The sequence below is a fragment of the Ranitomeya imitator genome, chromosome 1 (assembly GCF_032444005.1).
Source record: "Ranitomeya imitator isolate aRanImi1 chromosome 1, aRanImi1.pri, whole genome shotgun sequence".
NCBI classification, from domain to species: Eukaryota; Metazoa; Chordata; class Amphibia; order Anura; family Dendrobatidae; genus Ranitomeya; species Ranitomeya imitator.
Window position 1 is genome coordinate 634,320,983 of NC_091282.1, and position 26,066 is coordinate 634,347,048.

General features: G+C 45.3%; 1 protein-coding gene across 2 annotated transcripts in view; it reads left to right on the top strand.

The window, feature by feature from the left end:
* HORMAD1 (HORMA domain containing 1) overlaps positions 1-26,066 on the top strand; it is a 206,266-nt gene that overhangs the window by 155,202 nt on the left and 24,998 nt on the right. For both annotated transcript variants that reach the window (XM_069726982.1, XM_069726974.1), the window contains exon 13: positions 18,756-18,836. In XM_069726982.1, coding sequence (XP_069583083.1) covers positions 18,756-18,836 — 81 coding nt within the window. The remainder of the gene's footprint in view (positions 1-18,755; positions 18,837-26,066) is intronic.

Here is a 26,066-nt window from a genome sequence, read left to right on the forward strand (position 1 = left end):
GGGACCAGCTGCTTCGAAAGCATCACCAAACCAGGGATTCAAGCTTCAGGAGGCTAATTTGCATATTCCAGGTGCCTTCTGGGAGAAGCGAAGTCTCCCTAAGCTAGAAGATCGTTGGGTACAGCCGGGACCAGCTGCTTCGAAAGCATCACCAAACCAGGGATTCAAGCTTCAGGAGGCTAATTTGCATATTCCAGGTGCCTTCTGGGAGAAGCGAAGTCTCCCTAAGCTAGAAGATCGTTGGGTACAGCCGGGACCAGCTGCTTCGAAAGCATCACCAAACCAGGGATTCAAGCTTCAGGAGGCTAATTTGCATATTCCAGGTGCCTTCTGGGAGAAGCGAAGTCTCCCTAAGCTAGAAGATCGTTGGGTACAGCCGGGACCAGCTGCTTCGAAAGCATCACCAAACCAGGGATTCAAGCTTCAGGAGGCTAATTTGCATATTCCAGGTGCCTTCTGGGAGAAGCGAAGTCTCCCTAAGCTAGAAGATCGTTGGGTACAGCCGGGACCAGCTGCTTCGAAAGCATCACCAAACCAGGGATTCAAGCTTCAGGAGGCTAATTTGCATATTCCAGGTGCCTTCTGGGAGAAGCGAAGTCTCCCTAAGCTAGAAGATCGTTGGGTACAGCCGGGACCAGCTGTTTCGAAAGCATCACCAAACCAGGGATTCAAGCTTCAGGAGGCTAATTTGCATATTCCAGGTGCCTTCTGGGAGAAGCGAAGTCTCCCTAAGCTAGAAGATCGTTGGGTACAGCCGGGACCAGCTGCTTCGAAAGCATCACCAAACCGCGCGCCGTAATTTTTGCCTGTAGGACATTATTGCAAGAGAGCTTGGCTGAGTAGATTACACAAGAAGTCAAACACACAGCAAGTCAGCAGGATCTAGGAGCAACATGGCAGATGTGACAACCTACATGGTGAGCTGCAGCATGTGCTACATGTTCACAGATCGACCAGAAGAAGAATCCAATTTCACCTGTCAGAAGTGTAGACTAGTGGCCCTTTTAGAAGAAAAGGTGCGGGGTCTGGAAGAAAGAATAGCAACTTTGAAACTCATCAAAGAGAATGAAGACTTTCTAGACAGAACAGAAGCATCTCTACTGGTCACAGAAGGTGCAAAAAGTGTCAGAGAACCTCCAAAAGCAGATGAGTGGAAGCATGTGACCAAAAGAAGCAAGAAGACCATGGAGAAATCACCAACCACACAACTGAAGAACCGATATCAAATCTTTGTAGAGGATGAAGATGGCACACCTAAGAATGAAGCAATACCAGCAAGCAAAAAAGAAAAGGGCACACAGCAACAAGTGACAGCAAAAAGTACAGCCAAGAAGCAACGAAGAGTGGTGGTGGTGGGAGACTCACTACTGAGAGGCACCGAAGCAGCCATCTGCAGACCGGACATAACTGCAAGAGAAGTATGCTGCCTTCCAGGTGCGATGATCAAGGATGTGACCGATAGGATACCAAAGCTCTTCAGCTCCAAGGACGTCCACCCATTTCTTCTGATACATGTTGGCACCAATGACACGGCAAGGAAGGACCTACCGACAATCTGCAAGGACTTTGAAGAGTTGGGGAAGAAAGTAAAGGAACTGGATGCACAGGTAGTTTTTTCTTCTATCCTTCCAGTAGACGGGCATGGCACCAGGAGATGGAACAGGATCCTTGATGCAAACAACTGGCTAAGACGATGGTGCAGACAACAAGGATTTGGATTCCTGGACCACGGTGTGAATTACTGGTATGATGGACTCCTCGCCAGAGACGGACTACACCTCAACAAACCTGGGAAACACACATTCGCCAGAAGACTCGCTACACTCATCAGGAGGGCGTTAAACTAGAAGAAGAGGGGACGGGAAGAAAAACATTAGACTCGAACAAAGACGACCCAGGAAAACATACTCAGAAGGGAGGTAAGAACATTTCTAAAACAATCCACAGTGAGGAGATTGGAACAAAACAAAATCCTCTAAACTGCATGCTCGCAAACGCCAGAAGCCTGACAAACAAGATGGAAGAACTAGAAGCAGAAATATCTACAGGTAACTTTGACATAGTGGGAATAACCGAGACATGGTTAGATGAAAGCTATGACTGGGCAGTTAACTTACAGGGTTACAGTCTGTTTAGAAAGGATCGTAAAAATCGGAGAGGAGGAGGGGTTTGTCTCTATGTAAAGTCTTGTCTAAAGTCCACTTTAAGGGAGGATATTAGCGAAGGGAATGAGGATGTCGAGTCCATATGGGTTGAAATTCATGGAGGGAAAAATGGTAACAAAATTCTCATTGGGGTCTGTTACAAACCCCCAAATATAACAGAAAGCATGGAAAGTCTACTTCTAAAGCAGATAGATGAAGCTGCAACCCATAATGAGGTCCTGGTTATGGGGGACTTTAACTACCCGGATATTAACTGGGAAACAGAAACCTGTGAAACCCATAAAGGCAACAGGTTTCTGCTAATAACCAAGAAAAATTATCTTTCACAATTGGTGCAGAATCCAACCAGAGGAGCAGCACTTTTAGACCTAATACTATCTAATAGACCTGACAGAATAACAAATCTGCAGGTGGTTGGGCATTTAGGAAATAGCGACCACAATATTGTGCAGTTTCACCTGTCTTTCGCTAGGGGGACTTGTCAGGGAGTCACAAAAACACTGAACTTTAGGAAGGCAAAGTTTGACCAGCTTAGAGATGCCCTTAATCTGGTAGACTGGGACAATATCCTCAGAAATAAGAATACAGATAATAAATGGGAAATGTTTAAGAACATCCTAAATAGGCAGTGTAAGCGGTTTATACCTTGTGGGAATAAAAGGACTAGAAATAGGAAAAACCCAATGTGGCTAAACAAAGAAGTAAGACAGGCAATTAACAGTAAAAAGAAAGCATTTGCACTACTAAAGCAGGATGGCACCATTGAAGCTCTAAAAAACTATAGGGAGAAAAATACTTTATCTAAAAAACTAATTAAAGCTGCCAAAAAGGAAACAGAGAAGCACATTGCTAAGGAGAGTAAAACTAATCCCAAACTGTTCTTCAACTATATCAATAGTAAAAGAATAAAAACTGAAAATGTAGGCCCCTTAAAAAATAGTGAGGAAAGAATGGTTGTAGATGACGAGGAAAAAGCTAACATATTAAACACCTTCTTCTCCACGGTATTCACGGTGGAAAATGAAATGCTAGGTGAAATCCCAAGAAACAATGAAAACCCTATATTAAGGGTCACCAATCTAACCCAAGAAGAGGTGCGAAACCGGCTAAATAAGATTAAAATAGATAAATCTCCGGGTCCGGATGGCATACACCCACGAGTACTAAGGGAACTAAGTAATGTAATAGATAAACCATTATTTCTTATTTTTAGTGACTCTATAGCGACAGGGTCTGTTCCGCAGGACTGGCGCATAGCAAATGTGGTGCCAATATTCAAAAAGGGCTCTAAAAGTGAACCTGGAAATTATAGGCCAGTAAGTCTAACCTCTATTGTTGGTAAAATATTTGAAGGGTTTCTGAGGGATGTTATTCTGGATTATCTCAATGAGAATAACTGTTTAACTCCATATCAGCATGGGTTTATGAGAAATCGCTCCTGTCAAACCAATCTAATCAGTTTTTATGAAGAGGTAAGCTATAGACTGGACCACGGTGAGTCATTGGACGTGGTATATCTCGATTTTTCCAAAGCGTTTGATACCGTGCCGCACAAGAGGCTGGTACACAAAATGAGAATGCTTGGTCTGGGGGAAAATGTGTGTAAATGGGTTAGTAACTGGCTTAGTGATAGAAAGCAGAGGGTGGTTATAAATGGTATAGTCTCTAACTGGGTCGCTGTGACCAGTGGGGTACCGCAGGGGTCAGTATTGGGACCTGTTCTCTTCAACATATTCATTAATGATCTGGTAGAAGGTTTACACAGTAAAATATCGATATTTGCAGATGATACAAAACTATGTAAAGCAGTTAATACAAGAGAAGATAGTATTCTGCTACAGATGGATCTGGATAAGTTGGAAACTTGGGCTGAAAGGTGGCAGATGAGGTTTAACAATGATAAATGTAAGGTTATACACATGGGAAGAAGGAATCAATGTCACCATTACACACTGAACGGGAAACCACTGGGTAAATCTGACAGGGAGAAGGACTTGGGGATCCTAGTTAATGATAAACTTACCTGGAGCAGCCAGTGCCAGGCAGCAGCTGCCAAGGCAAACAGGATCATGGGGTGCATTAAAAGAGGTCTGGATACACATGATGAGAGCATTATACTGCCTCTGTACAAATCCCTAGTTAGACCGCACATGGAGTACTGTGTCCAGTTTTGGGCACCGGTGCTCAGGAAGGATATAATGGAACTAGAGAGAGTACAAAGGAGGGCAACAAAATTAATAAAGGGGATGGGAGAACTACAATACCCAGATAGATTAGCGAAATTAGGATTATTTAGTCTAGAAAAAAGACGACTGAGGGGCGATCTAATAACCATGTATAAGTATATAAGGGGACAATACAAATATCTCGCTGAGGATCTGTTTATACCAAGGAAGGTGACGGGCACAAGGGGGCATTCTTTGCGTCTGGAGGAGAGAAGGTTTTTCCACCAACATAGAAGAGGATTCTTTACTGTTAGGGCAGTGAGAATCTGGAATTGCTTGCCTGAGGAGGTGGTGATGGCGAACTCAGTCGAGGGGTTCAAGAGAGGCCTGGATGTCTTCCTGGAGCAGAACAATATTGTATCATACAATTATTAGGTTCTGTAGAAGGACGTAGATCTGGGTATTTATTATGATGGAATATAGGCTGAACTGGATGGACAAATGTCTTTTTTCGGCCTTACTAACTATGTTACTATGTTACTATGTTACTCTGATATGAACTCTGCCAGCCGCACCATCCAGTCTGTCCTTGCGGGTCCAGCTGCCGAGTGTCCGTTGGTCTGTCCTGGAGTGGCACCTAGCATGCATCGGGAGCCAAGCCTAACCTCACCATCAGTGGCTCTAGTGAACAGTCCAGTGCTCAGTCACTCCCCTCTAGGCTCTCCGTGGTCCGAGGTACAGTGGTTCCTCAACCACGTCCATGACAGTAGGACAGGTACAAGAACAGGGAGCTGACAATTGACAACAGACTTAGCAGCTTGCTGACAATGCAGTTACTCAGGCACCTCCCTACAGGCGATGATGCCTTAAATACCTAGCACCTCCCAGCTATTAGTTGGGGACACATCAGGACTGCACGCTACCTCTTTAAGAAGCAGAGAGCGCACGGTCCCTTAGCATGCTACTAGGAGATCTGCGCAGCGTTCACAGGCCTTTGGAACGGGAGCCGGAGCAGAGCACAAAGCTGGGTGGTTGAGGCAGTGAGCAGACATGAACCATGCAGGGATACTGGTGTTACAGTACTTCCCCCGTACGCCTCCTTTTCAAGCCAGTAAGGAATCTTTCCAGAATCAGTGGGGCATGAATACTCTCCTTGGGCTCCGACTATCTCTTTAAGAGACTGAACCCGTTTCACTCCACATGAAAAAAGGTCTTACCTATCATCCATTGCCAGAATGCTCTCTGTTATGACCTGGTGGTTAAGAGGCCACACTGAAATGACCTGGTGGCTAAAACGCAACATGGAACGAGCTCTGAGAAGGTGGTATCTCTACTGACCGCAGTCCCTAATCCTAACAACACAACTAGAAATAGCCGTGGGATGTTCCTGACACTCCCTAGACACCTCGTCACAGCCTAAGATATAACTACCCCTAAAGAAGGAAATAGAAAGCAATCTTGCCTCAGAGAAAACCCCCAAAAGGAAAGATAGCCCCCCACAAATATTGACTGTGAATGGAGAGGGAAATGACGTACAAAGAAATGAAATTAGAATTCAGCAAAGGGGAGGCCAATACTAAACTAGATAGACAGAGAGCAAAGGATACTGTGCGGTCAGTATTAAAAACTACAAAATCCACACAGAGTTTACAAAAATGAACTCCACACCGACTCACGGTGTGGAGGGGCAAATCTGCTTTCCCAGAACTTCCAGCTAGCCTAAATAAGACATAGTGACAAGCTGGACAAAAGAGACAAAATGCAAAGCAATAGAGTCCAAACAAATGGACAAACAAACTAGCAAAACTTATCTTTTGCAGACAAGGACTGGCCATATGAGAAATCCAAGGGAAGAATCAAATCCAACCAAGAACATTGACAGCAGGCATGGACTAAAGCCCAGAGCAGGTTTAAATAACAAACCCAGGCAAGGCGATTAGTGAAGGCAGCTGCTACAGCTACCTAACGGAGCAGCAGTTCCTCTCGAAACCACCAGAGGGAGCCCAAGGGCAGAGCTCGCAAACATACCATTAGCAACCGCAGGAGGGAGCTCCAGAACGGAACTCACAACAGCTCTCCATCTCAAAGAGATCCTCAGAGCTGACTGCTGCAGGAGTAGAACCAGGATCCTTGAAGAAGTGGCTTAAGACGACTGGTTTGAGGAGAGATACAGTACGTGAAAAGAGTTAGGCACGTTTATTGAGGGACAGATAAAGCGAGGACCCAACTTATAAGATGGAACCTTGAGACAGATGTTCTTAAAGGAGAGCCACACCTTATCTCCTGCCTGATAACATGGTGGATCCATGTGTCTTTTGTCGCCATGTTTTTCATGACAAAAAACAGTGACCACCTAGCTTGGTGCGGGTTCTGCCTTTGTGCAGACTACAGGTAGGACAAGTTCTTATAGTCGGAGGATATGACAACTGGTTGGATTGCCCCCTTGAGTAAGTAAGGCCATTCCTTTAGAGCCATCTTAATTGGCAATAACTCTTGATCGCCTATCGAGTAGTTAAGTTCAGGGGCAGAGAAGGCCTTGGAGAAGAAAAAGCAAGTTACCATTCGATCAGAGGAAGGCTTCTACGTCAGAACTCCACCTGCTCCAGAGAATGAAGCATCTAGTTCCAGAAAGAACTGTTTGCTGATCTTAGGTCTGTATAGCACTGAAGCTGAAGAGAAGGCCTATATTAGAGAGAGAAATGCATCCTCAGCCTCCAAAGTCCAGATTCTCAGATTGGCCCCTTGCAGATTATTGCTGAAATGGGAGCGGTACGACGGTACGAGATGAGAAATGAGAAATAAATTGGCTGTAATAGTTGGCAAATCCCAAAAATCGCTAAATTGCCTTAGCGCCAGATAGACTCGGCCATTTGAGAATAGAAAACAACTTCTCAGGATCCATCTTCAATCCTGTGGCAGAGATGATATAACCTAGGAAAGGTAGAGTGGACTGTTGAACGATGCATTTTTAACATTTCGTGTACAGGCGATTCTCCCTACATCTTTGCAAGACCTGGCGAACGTTCCTTCTAGGAGAGGGCAGATATGAAGAAAAGATCAAGATTAGAGTTGAGCGAATTTGCTCGGGTCCCTGCTTTTTCGGCAAGCTATAGCGCTTATCAGCTGTTCGGCTCCATAGCTGCATGTGTCTCTGCTGTGTGACAGTCACGAAACATGCATGGAGAGCCCAACAAACAGGCTCTCCATGCATGTGTTTGACTGTCACACAGCCACGAGTCCACGACACATGCAGCTGCAGTGCCGAACAGCTGATCGGCCAGAGCGATCCAGGAAGCCTGGCCACCTCTGCAGCTTATTCGGTAAGCGCTATATCTTGCCAAATAAGCAGGGACACGAGCAAATTCACTTAACTCTAATCAAGATATCACCAAGCTAAACCACCACAGAACAGTAAAGGAGATCTCTGAAGATGTCATTCTTGTATTCTTGGACATAACACAGTACTCGTAGTGACAATCTCACGTGTTGAAAGTGGTTTTCCATTCATCTCCTTGGTGTATGCGGATTAGGTTGTATGCTCCTCTTAGATCGAGCTTGGTGAAGATCTTAGCACCCCCCCTAAGAAGATCATACAATTCCAGAATCAGTGGCAACGGATATTTGTTTTTGCTCATGTTCTGGTTAAAACCTTTGTAATCTGTACAAGGCCGGAGAGTTCCATCATTCTTCTTGACAAAGAAGAAACCAACTCCTACTGGTGAGGACGACTTCTGGATGAATCCCCTTGCCAGATTCTCTTTAATGTAATCGGATATTGCTCGAGTTTCAGCCTGAGACAAAGTGTAGATACAGCTTCGATAAGGCGAAGATCCCGGTAGGAAGTCAATGGGACAATCATACAGCCTGTGTAGATGTAACATCTCTGCTTCTTTGTTATCAAAGACATCAGCATACGATCAGTTAGCAGGTAGCAAGCTCAGCAGGCTAGATGGAGTCACCATCAGCTTAACTGGACGTATAGGGGCAAGACACATCTCGTAGCAAGACTTTCCCCGAGGAGGCACTTCACTGGATCTCCAGTCTAGGACAAGTTTGTGGAGACATAACCATGCCAGGCCCAGGAAAAGAGAATGCGACAGGCTAGGAAGCATATAGAAAGCGATTCTCTGCATATGCAGAATTCATACCCAAAGCTCCACCTACTCAGTAACAAAATGAACGACTTCAGATGCCGCCCTTCCATCGACAGACAACATCATCAAAGGATTCTGAATTCTTCAGACAGGAATCTGGTGCCAATCCACCACAACCTGCTATATGAAGTTTCCAGCCAATGCAAAATCTAGGTAGGCCGTCTCAGTGAACTGGGTATCTCCACTTGACATGGATACGAACAGAGTCAATGGAAAAGAGGAATTACTTTCACCTTGGGTAGCCTCTCCAACAAAGCCTAGACTACCCTAGGACAAGAGCGGATCATGTGTCCCGTGCTACCACAGTAGTGGCACTATCCCTTGGCTCAACAGATCTCCTGCCTTTGCTTGTCGAGCTTTACATGGTCAACTTGTATAGCTTCAGGGGAGACAGCTGACGCAGACTGCTGATGAAAGAGAGGCCTCTGGAAAGACGGAGCCAGACATAGCGTTTTTCTCTCACGTGCCATCTCTCTGGAGTGTCCTTGGAACTTGAGGTTGATAGGGATAGCCAGTTTCGGAAACGGACTGCACTGATTGATGAACAAATGGCATTGCTTGGGATCTCCATCATATTGTGGTGGAGCAGATAGACCAGGACCAGCTCCGGGTGCATTGGTTGCTGGCTGCTCAGTCACTGCTGCAACTCGGGCTGGAGCAGATGAAGCAATCGATGTCTGGGTGTACAAACAGGTGTTAAAAGACTGTAAGTAGGCCAAGATTTTATCCTGCTGATCCCTTTGATGGGTTATCTCCTGGAATAACTCAAAGCGCAGGGGGTACGGGGGGGGGGGGTATTGGGGTCAGCGGGGTCCATGGCCTGAGCAAACTGTCGTGCTGGTGGAAGTGGGCCCACTGAGCCACGGGCCGAGCTTATCTTGGAAGAGTGTAACTAAGCAACTACCTTGTCTTCACTAGAGCCTCTGATGATGAGGTTAGAATTGAGCTGCAGGTAGCCAGTAAATACCTCTCCAGGGCAGTCCCTGGTACTAAGGCAGGACCAGATACTGATGCTGGTTCAGATTCAAGACCACTAGACAGACGGACATTGGTGCTGGTTCAGACGGTAAGGATTCTGGTACAGGTGTTGAATGGACAGGTAAAAGGTTCAGGTGCTCCTTCAGACTGGATGGATTCAGGAAGGCAAAACTGGTTTAGGTTCAGAGTAACAGGACAGGTACGAGAACAGGGACCTGATAGAGGACTTAGCAGCTTTGCAGACAAGCTAAACACTGATGTTCTCAGGCACCTCCCAACAGGTGAAGGTGCTTTAAATACTTATGCTGCCAGGAGACCTGCGCATCGTGCACATGCATACCCAGGCCCTGGGACACGGGAGCGGCAGCGTGAGCTGGAGAAGAGGACACAGCTGGGCGGTCGAAGTGGTGAGCATGTCAGGAGGAGGGAGGGTAACCATGCAGGAACACCGGCGTTACATATATAGATGTGTTATCAGTCATTGAACAGGAGGAAGAGGTGAGCTGTGACATCACCTATTCTTAATGATGGCATAAGTGTTATCTACTGTATATAGAGGTGTTATTAATCATTGTATAGGAGGAGGTGAACTGTGACCATCTATTGTGAATGGTGGATCCTGTACTATCTACTGTATATAGAGGTGTTATCAGTCATTGTACAGGAGGAGGAGGTGAGCTGTGACATCACCTATTCTTAATGATGGCATAAGTGTTATCTACTGTATATAGAGGTGTTATCAATCATTGTACAGGAGGAGGTGAGCTGTGACCATCTATTGTGAAAGGTGGATTCTGTGTTATCTAGTGGAGCACCCCGTCAGGTCAAGGGGGTACTCGGTACCGGGTCCTGCAGTTCACAGGGGGATGTCATGGTGGCTGACCCGGTCCGTGGCACTGGGACATCCGTGTAAAAGGGAAAGGTCTTTAAAGGGATAGAGTTTATGTTCGTGACGCCACCTGTGGTATTCGGTCAGGGTGACCGATGCTGCACTAAGGGGTCCGCCGGGGTGATGTTATGGCAGCTAGATGGTATACCTTCCCACAGGTGAAGTATGGCGTCCCAGTGTGTAGACGGTGGATGGTGAGAGGCGTAGAGAAGAACTAGGACACAAGATTGCAGTCTCTTTACCTTTACTGAAGACTTCAGCATCCCCAGTCCAGGGCACCAGATCACAGGGCAGGCAGAGTCCGGCCAGTTTGGAGGCAAGTCCGGAGTCCCACGTCCAGGTGGAAATCAGTAGCCTTCCTTTGCGCTGCGGTGGTGTAGTCCCTTACTGCCTATGGCTTCACATAAGGGTCTCACAGATGTGGTGTTTCATTCTCTCTGTCCCCCATATAGGATAGGACAATACCCGTATTACTGGTGACTTGAGCCTGTTTATAGGGTCTCTTAGATAACCCGGCTCTGTAGGTGTCACCGTGCCTCCTGGGTGTAGGTGCGGACAGGTAACCTGCAATTAGCTGTCCTGACGGTCTCTGAAATAAGGTGTAGAGGTTCTTACTCCCTCGGTGTTCTGGCTACCGGGATGTTGTGCCTCAGAAGGAGCCAGCTTGAGCGGGGCTGGTCCCCTTCTGGTATCCTCTCCTTTGCTTTGACTTCCTTCACGCTCGCTGCAATACAGTTCTGTCTTTCAATGTCTCTTTCTGGGAGCTGCAGCTCTGAGGGCATGCACAGCTCCTTTAACCTTCCATCCTCCTCAGACTCTGGTCTGGAACTACAGAACTCCTGTCTGGAGCTCTGCTAGGAACTGACTCCTGTCTGGAACTTACTAACTTTCCCTACAGACTACCAGTTATATCTATATATGGGGAGTGACCTAATAAATAGGAGAAGAAGCTCCCCCTGGTGGTCTGAAGTAACATAGTAACATAGTTAGTAAGGCCGAAAAAAGACATTTGTCCATCCAGTTCAGCCTATATTCCATCATAATAAATACCCAGATCTACGTCCTTCTACAGAACCTAATAATTGTATGATACAATATTGTTCTGCTCCAGGAAGACATCCAGGCCTCTCTTGAACCCCTCGACTGAGTTCGCCATCACCACCTCCTCAGGCAAGCAATTCCAGATTCTCACTGCCCTAACAGTAAAGAATCCTCTTCTATGTTGGTGGAAAAACCTTCTCTCCTCCAGACGCAAAGAATGCCCCCTTGTGCCCGTCACCTTCCTTGGTATAAACAGATCCTCAGCGAGATATTTGTATTGTCCCCTTATATACTTATACATGGTTATTAGATCGCCCCTCAGTCGTCTTTTTTCTAGACTAAATAATCCTAATTTCGCTAATCTATCTGGGTATTGTAGTTCTCCCATCCCCTTTATTAATTTTGTTGCCCTCCTTTGTACTCTCTCTAGTTCCATTATATCCTTCCTGAGCACCGGTGCCCAAAACTGGACACAGTACTCCATGTGCGGTCTAACTAGGGATTTGTACAGAGGCAGTATAATGCTCTCATCATGTGTATCCAGACCTCTTTTAATGCACCCCATGATCCTGTTTGCCTTGGCAGCTGCTGCCTGGCACTGGCTGCTCCAGGTAAGTTTATCATTAACTAGGATCCCCAAGTCCTTCTCCCTGTCAGATTTACCCAGTGGTTTCCCGTTCAGTGTGTAATGGTGATATTGATTCCCTCTTCCCATGTGTATAACCTTACATTTATCATTGTTAAACCTCATCTGCCACCTTTCAGCCCAAGTTTCCAACTTATCCAGATCCATCTGTAGCAGAATACTATCTTCTCTTGTATTAACTGCTTTACATAGTTTTGTATCATCTGCAAATATCGATATTTTACTGTGTAAACCTTCTACCAGATCATTAATGAATATGTTGAAGAGAACAGGTCCCAATACTGACCCCTGCGGTACCCCACTGGTCACAGCGACCCAGTTAGAGACTATACCATTTATAACCACCCTCTGCTTTCTATCACTAAGCCAGTTACTAACCCATTTACACACATTTTCCCCCAGACCAAGCATTCTCATTTTGTGTACCAACCTCTTGTGCGGCACGGTATCAAACGCTTTGGAAAAATCGAGATATACCACGTCCAATGACTCACCGTGGTCCAGCCTATAGCTTACCTCTTCATAAAAACTGATTAGATTGGTTTGACAGGAGCGATTTCTCATAAACCCATGCTGATATGGAGTTAAACAGTTATTCTCATTGAGATAATCCAGAATAACATCCCTCAGAAACCCTTCAAATATTTTACCAACAATAGAGGTTAGACTTACTGGCCTATAATTTCCAGGTTCACTTTTAGAGCCCTTTTTGAATATTGGCACCACATTTGCTATGCGCCAGTCCTGCGGAACAGACCCTGTCGCTATAGAGTCACTAAAAATAAGAAATAATGGTTTATCTATTACATTACTTAGTTCTCTTAGTACTCGTGGGTGTATGCCATCCGGACCCGGAGATTTATCTATTTTAATCTTATTTAGCCGGTTTCGCACCTCTTCTTGGGTTAGATTGGTGACCCTTAATATAAAGTTTTCATTGTTTCTTGGGATTTCACCTAGCATTTCATTTTCCACCGTGAATACCGTGGAGAAGAAGGTGTTTAATATGTTAGCTTTTTCCTCGTCATCTACAACCATTCTTTCCTCACTATTTTTTAAGGGGCCTACATTTTCAGTTTTTATTCTTTTACTATTGATATAGTTGAAAAACAGTTTGGGATTAGTTTTACTCTCCTTAGCAATGTGCTTCTCTGTTTCCTTTTTGGCAGCTTTAATTAGTTTTTTAGATAAAGTATTTTTCTCCCTATAGTTTTTTAGAGCTTCAATGGTGCCATCCTGCTTTAGTAGTGCAAATGCTTTCTTTTTACTGTTAATTGCCTGTCTTACTTCTTTGTTTAGCCACATTGGGTTTTTCCTATTTCTAGTCCTTTTATTCCCACAAGGTATAAACCGCTTACACTGCCTATTTAGGATGTTCTTAAACATTTCCCATTTATTATCTGTATTCTTATTTCTGAGGATATTGTCCCAGTCTACCAGATTAAGGGCATCTCTAAGCTGTTCAAACTTTGCCTTCCTAAAGTTCAATGTTTTTGTGACTCCCTGACAAGTCCCCCTAGTGAAAGACAGGTGAAACTGCACAATATTGTGGTCGCTATTTCCTAAATGCCCAACCACCTGCAGATTTGTTATTCTGTCAGGTCTATTAGATAGTATTAGGTCTAAAAGTGCTGCTCCTCTGGTTGGATTCTGCACCAATTGTGAAAGATAATTTTTCTTGGTTATTAGCAGAAACCTGTTGCCTTTATGGGTTTCACAGGTTTCTGTTTCCCAGTTAATATCCGGGTAGTTAAAGTCCCCCATAACCAGGACCTCATTATGGGTTGCAGCTTCATCTATCTGCTTTAGAAGTAGACTTTCCATGCTTTCTGTTATATTTGGGGGTTTGTAACAGACCCCAATGAGAATTTTGTTACCATTTTTCCCTCCATGAATTTCAACCCATATGGACTCGACATCCTCATTCCCTTCGCTAATATCCTCCCTTAAAGTGGACTTTAGACAAGACTTTACATAGAGACAAACCCCTCCTCCTCTCCGATTTTTACGATCCTTTCTAAACAGACTGTAACCCTGTAAGTTAACTGCCCAGTCATAGCTTTCATCTAACCATGTCTCGGTTATTCCCACTATGTCAAAGTTACCTGTAGATATTTCTGCTTCTAGTTCTTCCATCTTGTTTGTCAGGCTTCTGGCGTTTGCGAGCATGCAGTTTAGAGGATTTTGTTTTGTTCCAATCTCCTCACTGTGGATTGTTTTAGAAATGTTCTTACCTCCCTTCTGAGTATGTTTTCCTGGGTCGTCTTTGTTCGAGTCTAATGTTTTTCTTCCCGTCCCCTCTTCTTCTAGTTTAACGCCCTCCTGATGAGTGTAGCGAGTCTTCTGGCGAATGTGTGTTTCCCAGGTTTGTTGAGGTGTAGTCCGTCTCTGGCGAGGAGTCCATCATACCAGTAATTCACACCGTGGTCCAGGAATCCAAATCCTTGTTGTCTGCACCATCGTCTTAGCCAGTTGTTTGCATCAAGGATCCTGTTCCATCTCCTGGTGCCATGCCCGTCTACTGGAAGGATAGAAGAAAAAAAGTGTGAAATGTGTTGTATGTTTGTGATACTTGGATGCAGGTATCCTTCTTTGCCTCCAAACGTAGCATCACTCTCCCCGAGAGGAAAGCAATACCACTGCGACGATCAGGACCCTGGGGAGCCGCACTAGTGTATAGAGATTTTATCAGTCATTGTGCAGGAGGAGGGGGGAGGTGAGCTGTGACATACACCCGGCACCTTCTAGTCCAGTCAAAATACGATGAAAAAAATACTTTACCCTGAACAAATTCCAAGAAAGCGTTTTATTGTGTTTTTTTTGGTAGTATTACATGTAGGGAAAAACATACTAAAAGTTTACCAAGATAGGGTTACCACAAAGGGTCCAAATGTGACGTCAAAGAATATGGCCACCAAAGCTGTAAAATGTTAAATGCGACTCGCCTTTCAGTGTCTATCAAATTGTCCACCTCTTGTCCACCAAAAGAAACGGATTATCCGCTCACTCTCGCACCAGTAAACTATGGCTGAATTACCAACAGATGGTTGGAATTGCAAGTGAGCTTATCGAGGACGATCGTACAGGATCCTGGCTGATGCACCTTTATGCTGCAGCCGAATGTTTGCCCATTCTTGCAGCTGCTGGGCATGGGAACTATGTGAAGACCGCCTACCTTTACCTCCAGTCTATGACCACTCTGGAAGATGATATGCCATCAGTCTTCCATAGATTTATGAATGGCTTACATGTTGTAAGGCGGACTGATCAGTACTGGGCAGGCCTGGGTTGCGACCTAGTCATCGAGCAAGCTCTGACGCGCTCCCTAAAAACTGCAGGAGGACTCACCAGAGGAAGTGGAGTGTCCGAACATCAGAGGGCCTTGTGGACTCTGTCTGTACCAGTGTCCTCTTCCTACAGTGATGCAATGCAGGGTTTCACTCACCAGAGCTTTGTCACCAGTGAACAACACAAGGAGGCAAGAACGTCAAGGACGAGAAGAGATCGTGAAGACCTGGAGAAAATTGCAGATAAACTCAAGACCTTTTCACCTTTCTCTGATGAAGTGTCTCTTCGCAACATTATCACCGGTGTCAATGCAAATAAGGATGTGAATGTCCATAACCTGTTCACCACTGGCAGAGAAATAGTGGCAACAATGGAGGGTCAATCACTGTTTTCAGTTAAGTACAAGCGGTCAATGAAAGGACAAAACAATAGACCCCGCTCTTTTGTTCCAAAGGTTTCTTGTGGTGTCTCAAACTGCTGATCTTTCCCTTGATGAGGTGATGGCCTATGAACTTTCACCATACCCACCATCCCTCTTTGAGGCAAAACATCTCTTACGCAAACCAAACAAAGCACAACTGATGGCTGCTATAAAAGAACAGAGTTCAGATGATGCAGTACTCAAGGATGTACCAGAAGTGGAACATTATGTTCTTGACGGAGGTTCTCTTCTCCATCGACTGAAGTGGTCAGAAAGAAAGACATATTGTTCAACCGCTGAAGACTATGCATCTTTCACGCTAAAGCGCTATGGTAAGGCTACGATAGTATTTCATGGTTACATTGGAGGACCAAACACAAAGGACATTACCCATCAGCGACAGCGCAAAAAACGAACAAGTAACAAAGTGAACATTGCTGAAGGAACGAAATTTGTCGGGAAAAGGAGGACTTCCTTTCGAATGTGGAGAACAAACAGTCTCTTATCAATCTCGTTTCACAGCGCATGAATGACAGAGGTTGCCACGTAATACAATCAGAGGGGGATGCAGATGTGGAGATTGTTAAGGCAGCAGTATCAATGTCATTCAACAAAAGTACTAGTCTCATTGGCGAAGATACAGATCTTTTGGTGTTGTTACGTCATCACGCGTCAACCAGCGATGGCAACAAGCTTTATTTCTACTCGGATAAAGGGAGTCCTGCAACAGTATATGACATTAAGGTTATGAGGAAGTTCCTGGGAAACCATGTCTGCAGCAGTCTTCTGTTCCCTCATGCATTCACAGGTTGCGATACTGTTACACCACTCAAAACTTACCCCTCCGGCCGGCGCGCTCCCGACGCTCCTCCTCGCTCCTCTCCGTCTGGATTCCCTGGTGTTCGTCCCTTCGGCGGTCCGCGCATGCACAGATGTGCTCCTCTCACCGCCGGGGCTTCTGGGAGGTCGTGACCCACTGGCTCCGCCCCCAATATGGCGGCACCCGTCGGGTATTTCTCTCCTGCATCTGACCAGGTAAGACGCCTTTGCGTCTATTGCATTTGCTGGTTATTACCAACATCACCTTAGGTTCCTAGGCTCCGTTCATCTCTTGCTTTGTCTCTAGATTGTCTCTGTTTGCTGTGCCTTCCAGTCCCGCGTTCCTGCTGTGCCTTCCAGTTCCGTATTCCTGCTGTGCCTTCCAGTTCCATGTTCCTGCTGTGCCTTCCAGTCCCGTGTTCCTGCTGTGCCTTCCAGTTCTGTGTTCCTGCCGTGCCTTCCAGTTCCGTGTTCTTGCTGTGCCTGCTAGTTCTAAGTCTTCGTTGTTTTCGTCTACGTGTGCCTTCATCCTTCCGGTCAGTACTTTGTCGTTTGCTGCCTCTATCTGTCCAGTGCCTCCGCCATTCTAGCCTCTTCAGTAGCTCCATCTTCCCTCCGTCCTCCGTTCTCTCTCTGTTCTATCTTCAGTCGTCCCTTTGGCTCCGGCAGTTGGGGCTTCACCCTCCTTGGGCCTGTCCCTAACACTCCCTGTACAGGGGGTGGCACCATCTGGTTCACTCACCCTCGGGGGGCTCTGAAGTCGTGACCCAGAGGGTCCACTTCCTAGTCCTGATAGATACCTCTTCCACGGTTTTTGGAATCGGAAAAAAACTCGGTCTACACAAGGTTTTGAAGGGAGACTCGGTCTTAAATAGCTGTGCTAAAATCTTTTCCACACCTAACAAAAACGGAGCTGAGATTGAAGACGCTGGGTGTAAAGCGATGGTGGCATTGTTCGGGGGCAAACCTAGAGACAATCTGTCTGCAATGAGGTATTCTATTCTCTGCAAAAAAAGTTGGTTCAGCCAAAATCTTTGTTACACCTGAACGACTGCCACCGACCTCCTCTGCAACAAAGTATCATGCCCTTCGGAGTTACCTCCAAGTGATGCTTTGGGTGGACAATGGTGAGGCCATGGACACTACTGAATGGGGATGGGAATTGCAGAACAACAGTCTAGCTCCAGTGATGATGGATACACCCGTGCCAGAAACACTTCTGAAAATAATTCACTGCAATTGTTCTCGTGGTTGTAGTACACTTCGGTGCACTTGCAAAAGACACGGACTTACCTGTTCACGGGTATGCGGACCATGTCAAGAAGGGCATTGTGACAATATGAGTGAGGAAGCAGTGTCTGATGATGAAAATAGTGACTATTAACCTGACACGCTTATTCAGTGATGAAGTAGGTCTTAAAATGCACTGTGTATTCTATAATTTCTAGAAATGTACATATACTGTATGTCATAACGTCATTGATGACGTCATGATCTTTCCTGTCCATGTAGTTAGTATAAAACTTTGTGTAAAAATTGTTATATGAAAATATATAGTATCCAAAATGCAAACTCTCCTGTAACCTAAAGCTACAGCTTTGAAATAGGGAAATATTCGTTATTTTTAGTGCGATTGCTGTCATCGTCTTATGACGTCATAGTTAGGACCTTTGTGGTGATCAATTTTTGGAAAACTTTTAATATGTTGTTCCCCACATATAATAGTAATAAAAAAAAATCATAAAACGCTTTCTTGGAATTTGTTCCAGGTCAAACCGTATTTTGACTGGACTAAAAGACATACTGATAGCGAATCTAGATTGTGAGCTTCATTGGGGACAGTGATGATAATGTATGTAAAGTGCTGCAGGATAAGAGTGCAATATAAGCAAAGCATCATAAATAAAAAAAATAGATCCGCAGTGACCGGAGCTACCTCTGGTCTGATCTCTCCCGTTTTACCTGTAAACGAGCGCCATTTAGAAGTGCAATTCAGGTGTCATGCCATTTCAGGTGTCAGCTGTGGGAAAGTTGTGAGGTGCCCATAGATTTCCATGGTAGCTGGATGCTTGCTGTGGCCCACCACTCCACGGCTGCTGCCTTGGCACTACTATGTGGCTGGGCTTCTGCTATTGTGTATTCTCCAACAAATGATAATATCTAATAAGTCTTTACTATGGTTTCTTTAGCAAAATGTGTCCATGCCAGCCGCTTCCACCTCAACCACGGATGGCCGAAAGACTCGGAGCGGACGAATTGTTCCAGACACGGTCAGTCAAAGTCACAGTAATCAAAGGAAGCTTAGTGATTTCTTATTGATCACAATCAATGAATGGGTTTTTGATAAATTAGTCTGGTACGTGAATATCACTATTGATAGATCAAGCAAAATGTGGGAAACATATTCTAAATATTGCCAGAGGAGTTCAAGATATAGGCCGGCGTGTGCAAAATCAGTCCGAGTCTCCCTCCCGAAAGTCACACGAGTGTTCTCCGTATGGTCATCCGTGTGTAATGCGTTTGCACAGCAGTGATGCAATTTTCTCACACCCATGTATCTGTATGACATCCGTATGACATGCTTATGGCTTTACATTTCTCACTGATTTTCCCCATTTAATTATAATGCTCAGTGGGCTGAAATGAAGAAAATGTGTGCATATTTGTCGCCACCTGGAAGGATGGTCCGTGTGGTGTCTGAGGTTTTCTTGCACCCACAGGCTTGCATGGGCAAGTACAATTGCAGCATGCTGTGATTTTACACTCACGTCAAATATGCCTGAGGAAAAATACGGTGATGTGCGCTGCCCCATAGATTAACACTGGTCCGAGTGCTATGCGATATTTTCTCGCATAGCACTCGCCCATATTCTACGGTAGTGTGACACCTACCTTAAAGAAAGTACCTCTCCTAAATATGTAAGTGCTCTGCGCTGGACCCTGGCATATGGAGGCTGAAAATAATACCTGTAAAAAACAAAAGCCATAAAATAATGAAAGAGGCAATAACAGTTAATCAACATTTCCCAATTTTTTTTTCTTCCAATGCACGGTCTATAATATTCCTGCAAAATCAGATTGATCCAAACCTAGACAAAATACTACATTACGCACATTCTATTTTTGTGTTTCGTGTTCTGCCACAACATGCTTTTCCTCTTAAGTGTAAAATATTTACACCCAACTATTCTACACCCATGTACACTGATAGTGAGTGGGACGGGCTTAGAAACGTCATGGGGGTTATTGTTCTCGTCAAATGCCTGACAGTGATATCATACTGTTTATAGGAGCTCTAACATTGCAGACTTGGATCCTGACTGCACTGGCAGTCCCATCAGACCAAGATGGAGCACCACCATATTATGGGTGTCAGGTCCGAGCATTCCTACATGAGCAGTTTCCTGGAAAGTGGATTGGTTGTCGTGGGCCAGTTCAATGGCCACCAAGGTCTCCCGATGTGACTCCCTTAGACTTTCCAACAATCCAACACAATGGGCAGCACTTTGAACACATTTTACAAGTGGTCATAAACTTGTAAATAACTCATGAAAGAAAAAAGTAATGTTAAAACCAAGCACACCATTGTTTTTCTTGTGAAATTCTCAATAAGTTTGATCTTTCACATGACCCTCTTCCCATTGAAAAAAATAATGTTGAATCCAAAATGGCTGATGTCAAAATGGCCTCTGTGGTCACCACCCATCTTGAAAAGTTTTCCCCCTCCCATATACTAATGTGTCACAAACAGGAAGTTGATATCACCAACCATTCCCATTTTATTTAGGTGTATCCATATACAACCGTACTAGTATGGCGGCACGATCGCGCGGTCTCACTAGCTAGCGCCGATCGTGGGCATTTAATTCCTCTGATGCTGCTGTCAGTAGTGACAGCAGCACAGAGAACAATCGCGCAGGGAGGGGGCTCCCTGCGCTCTGCTACCGGAACAACGAAATGAGATCGCGTTGTTCCTGTAGTCTCCATGGAGACCCCGGATCCAAAATGGCCACGAGGCTCCTTCCTGGTCCTTCACTGAGGTGGCATGCCATCAAGCCTCCTGCACTGCCTGTCAGATCGCAGATCTGACACAATGCTATGCAAAGTGTCAGATCAGCGATTTGACTTTATATAGTAATGTCCCAACCTGAGACAATGTTATAGTGTGAGAGAGGCTTTAGGCTACTTTCACACTTGCAATGACAGAATAACGACTGGCACATCCAAACTAGTGTGAATAGGTGCTTACCAGGAGCAGCTAACTCCATATACAAAAAAAGGTTGCACTCTATCGTGCCAAAGCATTGTCTAATATGAAATACATGAAATATGAATAGCAAAATGGCTTTTGAACATTAGGAAAAATATTTGAGAGACGCTTTGCACAGGATTTGGCCAAATAGTGTGAGCCAATCAACCATCGTCAAGGTGGTCTCATTAGACTGATGGGTCCCTGACCTCCCTGTCCAAATGTGAACAATATTTTTCCTAATGTTCAAAAGCCATTTTGCTATTCATATTTCATGTATTTCCTATTAGACAATGCTTTGGCACGATAGTATACAAGAAAAGGTTGCACTCTTTCACACTTGCGTCGGTACGGGTCCGTCGCTAAGCGTCGGGGCGACGTACCGACGCACGTTGTGAAAATTATGCACGACATGGGCAGCGGATGCAGTTTTTCGAAGCATCCACTGCCCATTCTAAGGTCCGGGGAGGAGGGGGCAGAGTTCTGGCTGCGCATGCGCAGTAGAAAATGGCGGACGCGACGTACGAAAAAATGTTACATTGAATGTTTTTTCGTGCCAACGGTCTGCCAAAACACGACGGATCCATTGCACGACGGATGCGACGGATGGCCATACAATGCGATCCGTCGGCAATACAAGTCTATGGGGAAAAAACGCATCCTGCGGACACATTTGCAGGATCCGTTTTTTCCCAAAACGGCGGATTGCGACGTACGTCACAAGACGCAAGTTTGAAAGAAGCCTTAGACCTCAGTCCAGAGCCTCTCACCTAGCCAAATCAGTTCTCATACTTCGCCCTGATGAGGGCCAACAGCCGAAACACCACGTCTGCAAACTGAGATACTGATTTGGCTTTTGTCCTAAGTCATAGTACAAGACTCATGACATTGCTCCAGCCCTGGCTAATCAAATGCCGCGAAGTTAAGAGATTCGCTGCTTCCCTCCAGCCGCCAGGACACTGGACCTAGACACTGGACCAGAACCCGTAAATCCATTCCGCTCATCTCTAGTCCCTACTGTCCTAGATGCAGCGGACAGACCCAGATTTGGGTCTACGCCATGCAGTCTCAGGCGTCTGCTGAAAGTCCCTCACTGCCAGCGCCCCTCTGACAACTCCTCCTGCCAGGGGAGAAAGAAATGGTAAATTAGCGTGGATTAAGATGTGGCAAAATGTTGCCTCAGAGGGCGTAGCACTCCTCATAATTTGGTCCCTCTTTCTGTTTTGTAAAGTTTGGGAGTTTTAGTGAATGGTGTCAAGTACTTTCAAAGTTAAGGCTATCGGGAAAAGGAGGGAAATAAAGAAAGCGCAAAATAAAAAATTGGATTACCGGTAAATTTTCAAGTGATAAACAAAAGAGGCAGCTGTCAAGAAAATCTTGTTTTAAATAGTTTCCACAAGGGGGCAATGCTGTGCCTCTTTGTATAATTACTAGCTTCTGGCATTCACGTTCTAGAAGTCATAGATAACATTGTGTTGTGAAAATTTATTCTCTTCTTCCTTCTTTATAACAATGCATCCACACCCAGGCAGAGAGAAAGTGTCTTCTGCTGTAACGTAACCTGGGTTATTGCAGAAGGCTCAGGACTAACAATGAAGCAAGATTTCATGTTTCACCTGACTTTGGAAAGTACCTCATTGGAGAACCTGAAATGAAAGAAGAAGACATATCAGAAAATATCGAATTTTGACATTTCATTTACTCGCTTATATAGCGCCATAGGCTCACAGTATTAATACCCTCAAAGCTGTAGGAGAGATAAGCGCAACATAGGGCCTTAGGCCGGAGTCACACTAAGGCTACGTTCACATTAGCGTTGCGCGACGGTGCAACGGCGACGCAACGCACGATGCACAAAAAACGCGCGCAAACGCACGCAAAAACGCTGCGTTTTGCGACGCGTGCGTCGTTTTTTGACGAAAATCGGACGCACGAAAAATGCAACTTGTTGCATTTTCTTGCGTCCGACGCTAGCGTCGGAAACGACGCACGTGTCGGAAAATGCGACAAAAAAACGCACGCGTCCCCCATGTTAAACATAGGGGCGCGTCGCCGCTGCGTCGCCGACGCAACAGCGACGCACATTAGCGGAACGCTAATGTGAACGTAGCCTTAAACGTATGAAAAAATCTTTACGAGATTCCCTGCTGAGAGTCGCACAAGTGTAATGCGAGTGTCATGCGAGTACAATCCGATTTTTCTCACCAAGCATCCGATTAACATCCGAGTGCAGTGTGATTGCTATCTGATTTTAACATGAGCTTTTACATACTGCAATTCTCTGTCATTTACACATCGTTTTCAAAGGAAATATTCGTCAAAACACACTATATATACACAGTGAGAACGGAAAGTATTCAGACCCCCTGTCTGTATAAGACCTCACAGCTCACAGTGCATGTCAGACCAAATGAGAATCAAGAAGTCAAAGGAACTGGCCAATGAGCTCAGAGAATTGTGGCAAGGCGCAGATCTGGCCAAGGTTAAGGTACCTTCACACTGAACAACATTACAACGATAACGATAGCGATCCGTGACGTTGCAGCGTTCTGGATAGCGATCTCGTTGTGTTTGACATGCAGCAGCGATCTGGATCCTGCTGTGACATCACTGGTCGGAGCTAGAAGGCCAGAACTTTATTTCGTCGCTGGATCACCCGCTGACATCGCTGAATCGGCATGTGTGAAGCCGATCCAGCGATGTGTTCACTGGTAACCAGGGTAACCAGGGCCGCGCTTAGTAACCCGATGTTTACCCTGATTACCATTGTAAATGTAAAAAAAAAAAACAAAAAAACATTCCGGTGCCTGTCACGTCCCCGGCGTCCGCTTCCCTGCACTGCTCCTGCATCCTGTGTGAGCGCCAGCCGGCCGTAAAGCAGAGCACAGCGGTGACGTCACCGCTCTGCTTTACGGCCGGCTGGCGCTTATACAGGATGCAGGAAGAGTGCAGGGAAGCGGACGCCGGGGACGTGACAGGCACCGGAATGTGAGTATGTGGTTTTTTTTTTACATTTACAATGGTAACCAGGGTAAACATGGGGTTACTAAGCGCGGCCCTGCGCTTAGTAACCCGATGTTTACCCTGGTTACCCGGGGACTTCGGCATCGTTGGTCGCTGTGACAGCTCTCCAGCGACCACACAAGGACTTTCCAACGATCACGGCCAGGTCATATCGCTGGTCGTGATCGTTGGAAAGTTGCTGAGTGTGACGGTACCTTTACAAAAGAATTTCTGCAATAATCAAGGTTCCTAAGAGCACAGTGGCCTCTATAATCCTTAAATGGAAGAAGTTTGGGACCACCAGAAGTCTTCCTAGACCTGACTAGGAGCCCATGCCATTTTTTTTTTTTTTTCAAAAAAATAATCTTTTAATAATTAAATACATGTACAGTAAATTGCACACACACTGTACGAATTGTATTTGTCACTGACATCTATATATCTATTTATTCTACATGTATTTACTGTATGTAATCCATCTCTTCTATCCTGACGGCTTCTGCAGTGATTTTACAGTACACGGCAGATGAATTGCCGGCTTTTCTTCTATCTAAGTAATATATATTGTAGTGTCGCGGTAGCGCACTTATGCAGTGAGGAGGCAGTGACCCAACAAAGTTTCAGCATAAACTCTTTAACGCGGTTACTTCTCAGCATCAACTTCATTCACACAAGTATGTATCATTAATGTCCAATTCACAGCACTACATAGTACCCGGTATCCTCCAGATTGCTGCCAGGAACCATAGTCTCCAGATTACAGTCACCAAACACACCAGTCCTCCTTCAGGCACAGGAGAGTCCACCCCCGAGACTTGTTGACGTGGGCGACTTGCACCACCGTGTTACTGCCTCTTTACTCACAGCTTTCCACAGTACACGATATCCTTCAGTTTACAGTCACTAAACACTCCAGTCCTTCTCTGACTAGTTACCGTGGGCGATTGCACCGCTGTGCAGGCTGTGGGTGTCAGGCGTCTCAGCTCCCTTGGCTGTTTGGCTCCGTTTGTTTGTGTTGCCTCACATGTGTTGCCTCACATGTGTTCTGCAGAGCCGCTTGCTCTGCCCTCTAGCATACACCTCACTGATACAGACTTTGACCCTGACACACCCAAACCCTTTACAGCAGGGGTTTTAACTGGGATCTGTGGCCTTCAGCCGCATGGAGAACCAAGGCCTGGAATGAAATGGACTGCACGACTATCATCCGGCAGTCTGTTTCAGAATACAAAAACCCCATAGCAGGTTTTCCCTAAATTTGCCTTGGACAACCAGCGTGTCCAAGACTAACACTTATTTTTAGTCTGCATTGCCATCACAGCTATGCCTGTGACTGCAATGCACCCCCATGGCCTCCATACGCTTCCATGCGCATCCTGCGGAGAACATACAGTGACCCCTACCTGTGACACCGGTCACTGCCTCACAATATACATACAGTATATAGATGTCAGTGGCACACACATATATACATCTATATATATATATATATATATATATATATATATATACATATAAATATATATATATATATCTACTGTATTCTATCTATTCTAACCTGTCAGTGTGATGTTACTGTATGCGGCACATGAATTGCCGGCTTTTGAAAGGACACCGGTGCGTAAAAATCTGACAGCACTCGCATGGTCCAATTGCTGTGCGATTTTTTTTTCTCGCTCCCATAGGCTTGCATTGGCGAGTCTCGGACGATATACGCGTACAATCGCAGCATGCTGTGATTTTACATGCACGTCGAATACGCTGGAGAAAATAAATGGTGATGTGAGCTTCCCCATAAATTAACACTGGTCCGAGTGCTAAGCGATGTTTTCTCACATAGCACGCGCCCGTATTCTACAGTAAGGTGACACAGCCTTATCCAAGAAGTATGCCAGGTGATAAAAATCAAAATTACACTCACATTTTATGAGTTGCAGCAGATCCCCGGGTCAGTAAATGACCAAACGATATCCAGGAAAGAAAGGAGAGTTTTGTGGATGATTTCAGGTCATTCCTGATGAAGAAGTCTTTTGTACTTTGAAACATGTAGAATAAACCACTATCCATTTGACAATCTGGGATATATGTCTCATCATTGATCAGCAAGTGCTGAAATCATCCACAAAACTCTTCTTTCTTTCCAGTATAAATACCCTATCAGTATTTCTTTGGAGCAAAACACGGAGAACGTAGACACTCCTTGCAGATGTTGTCCTTGGTAGGATATAAACCCAGGACCCCAGCACTG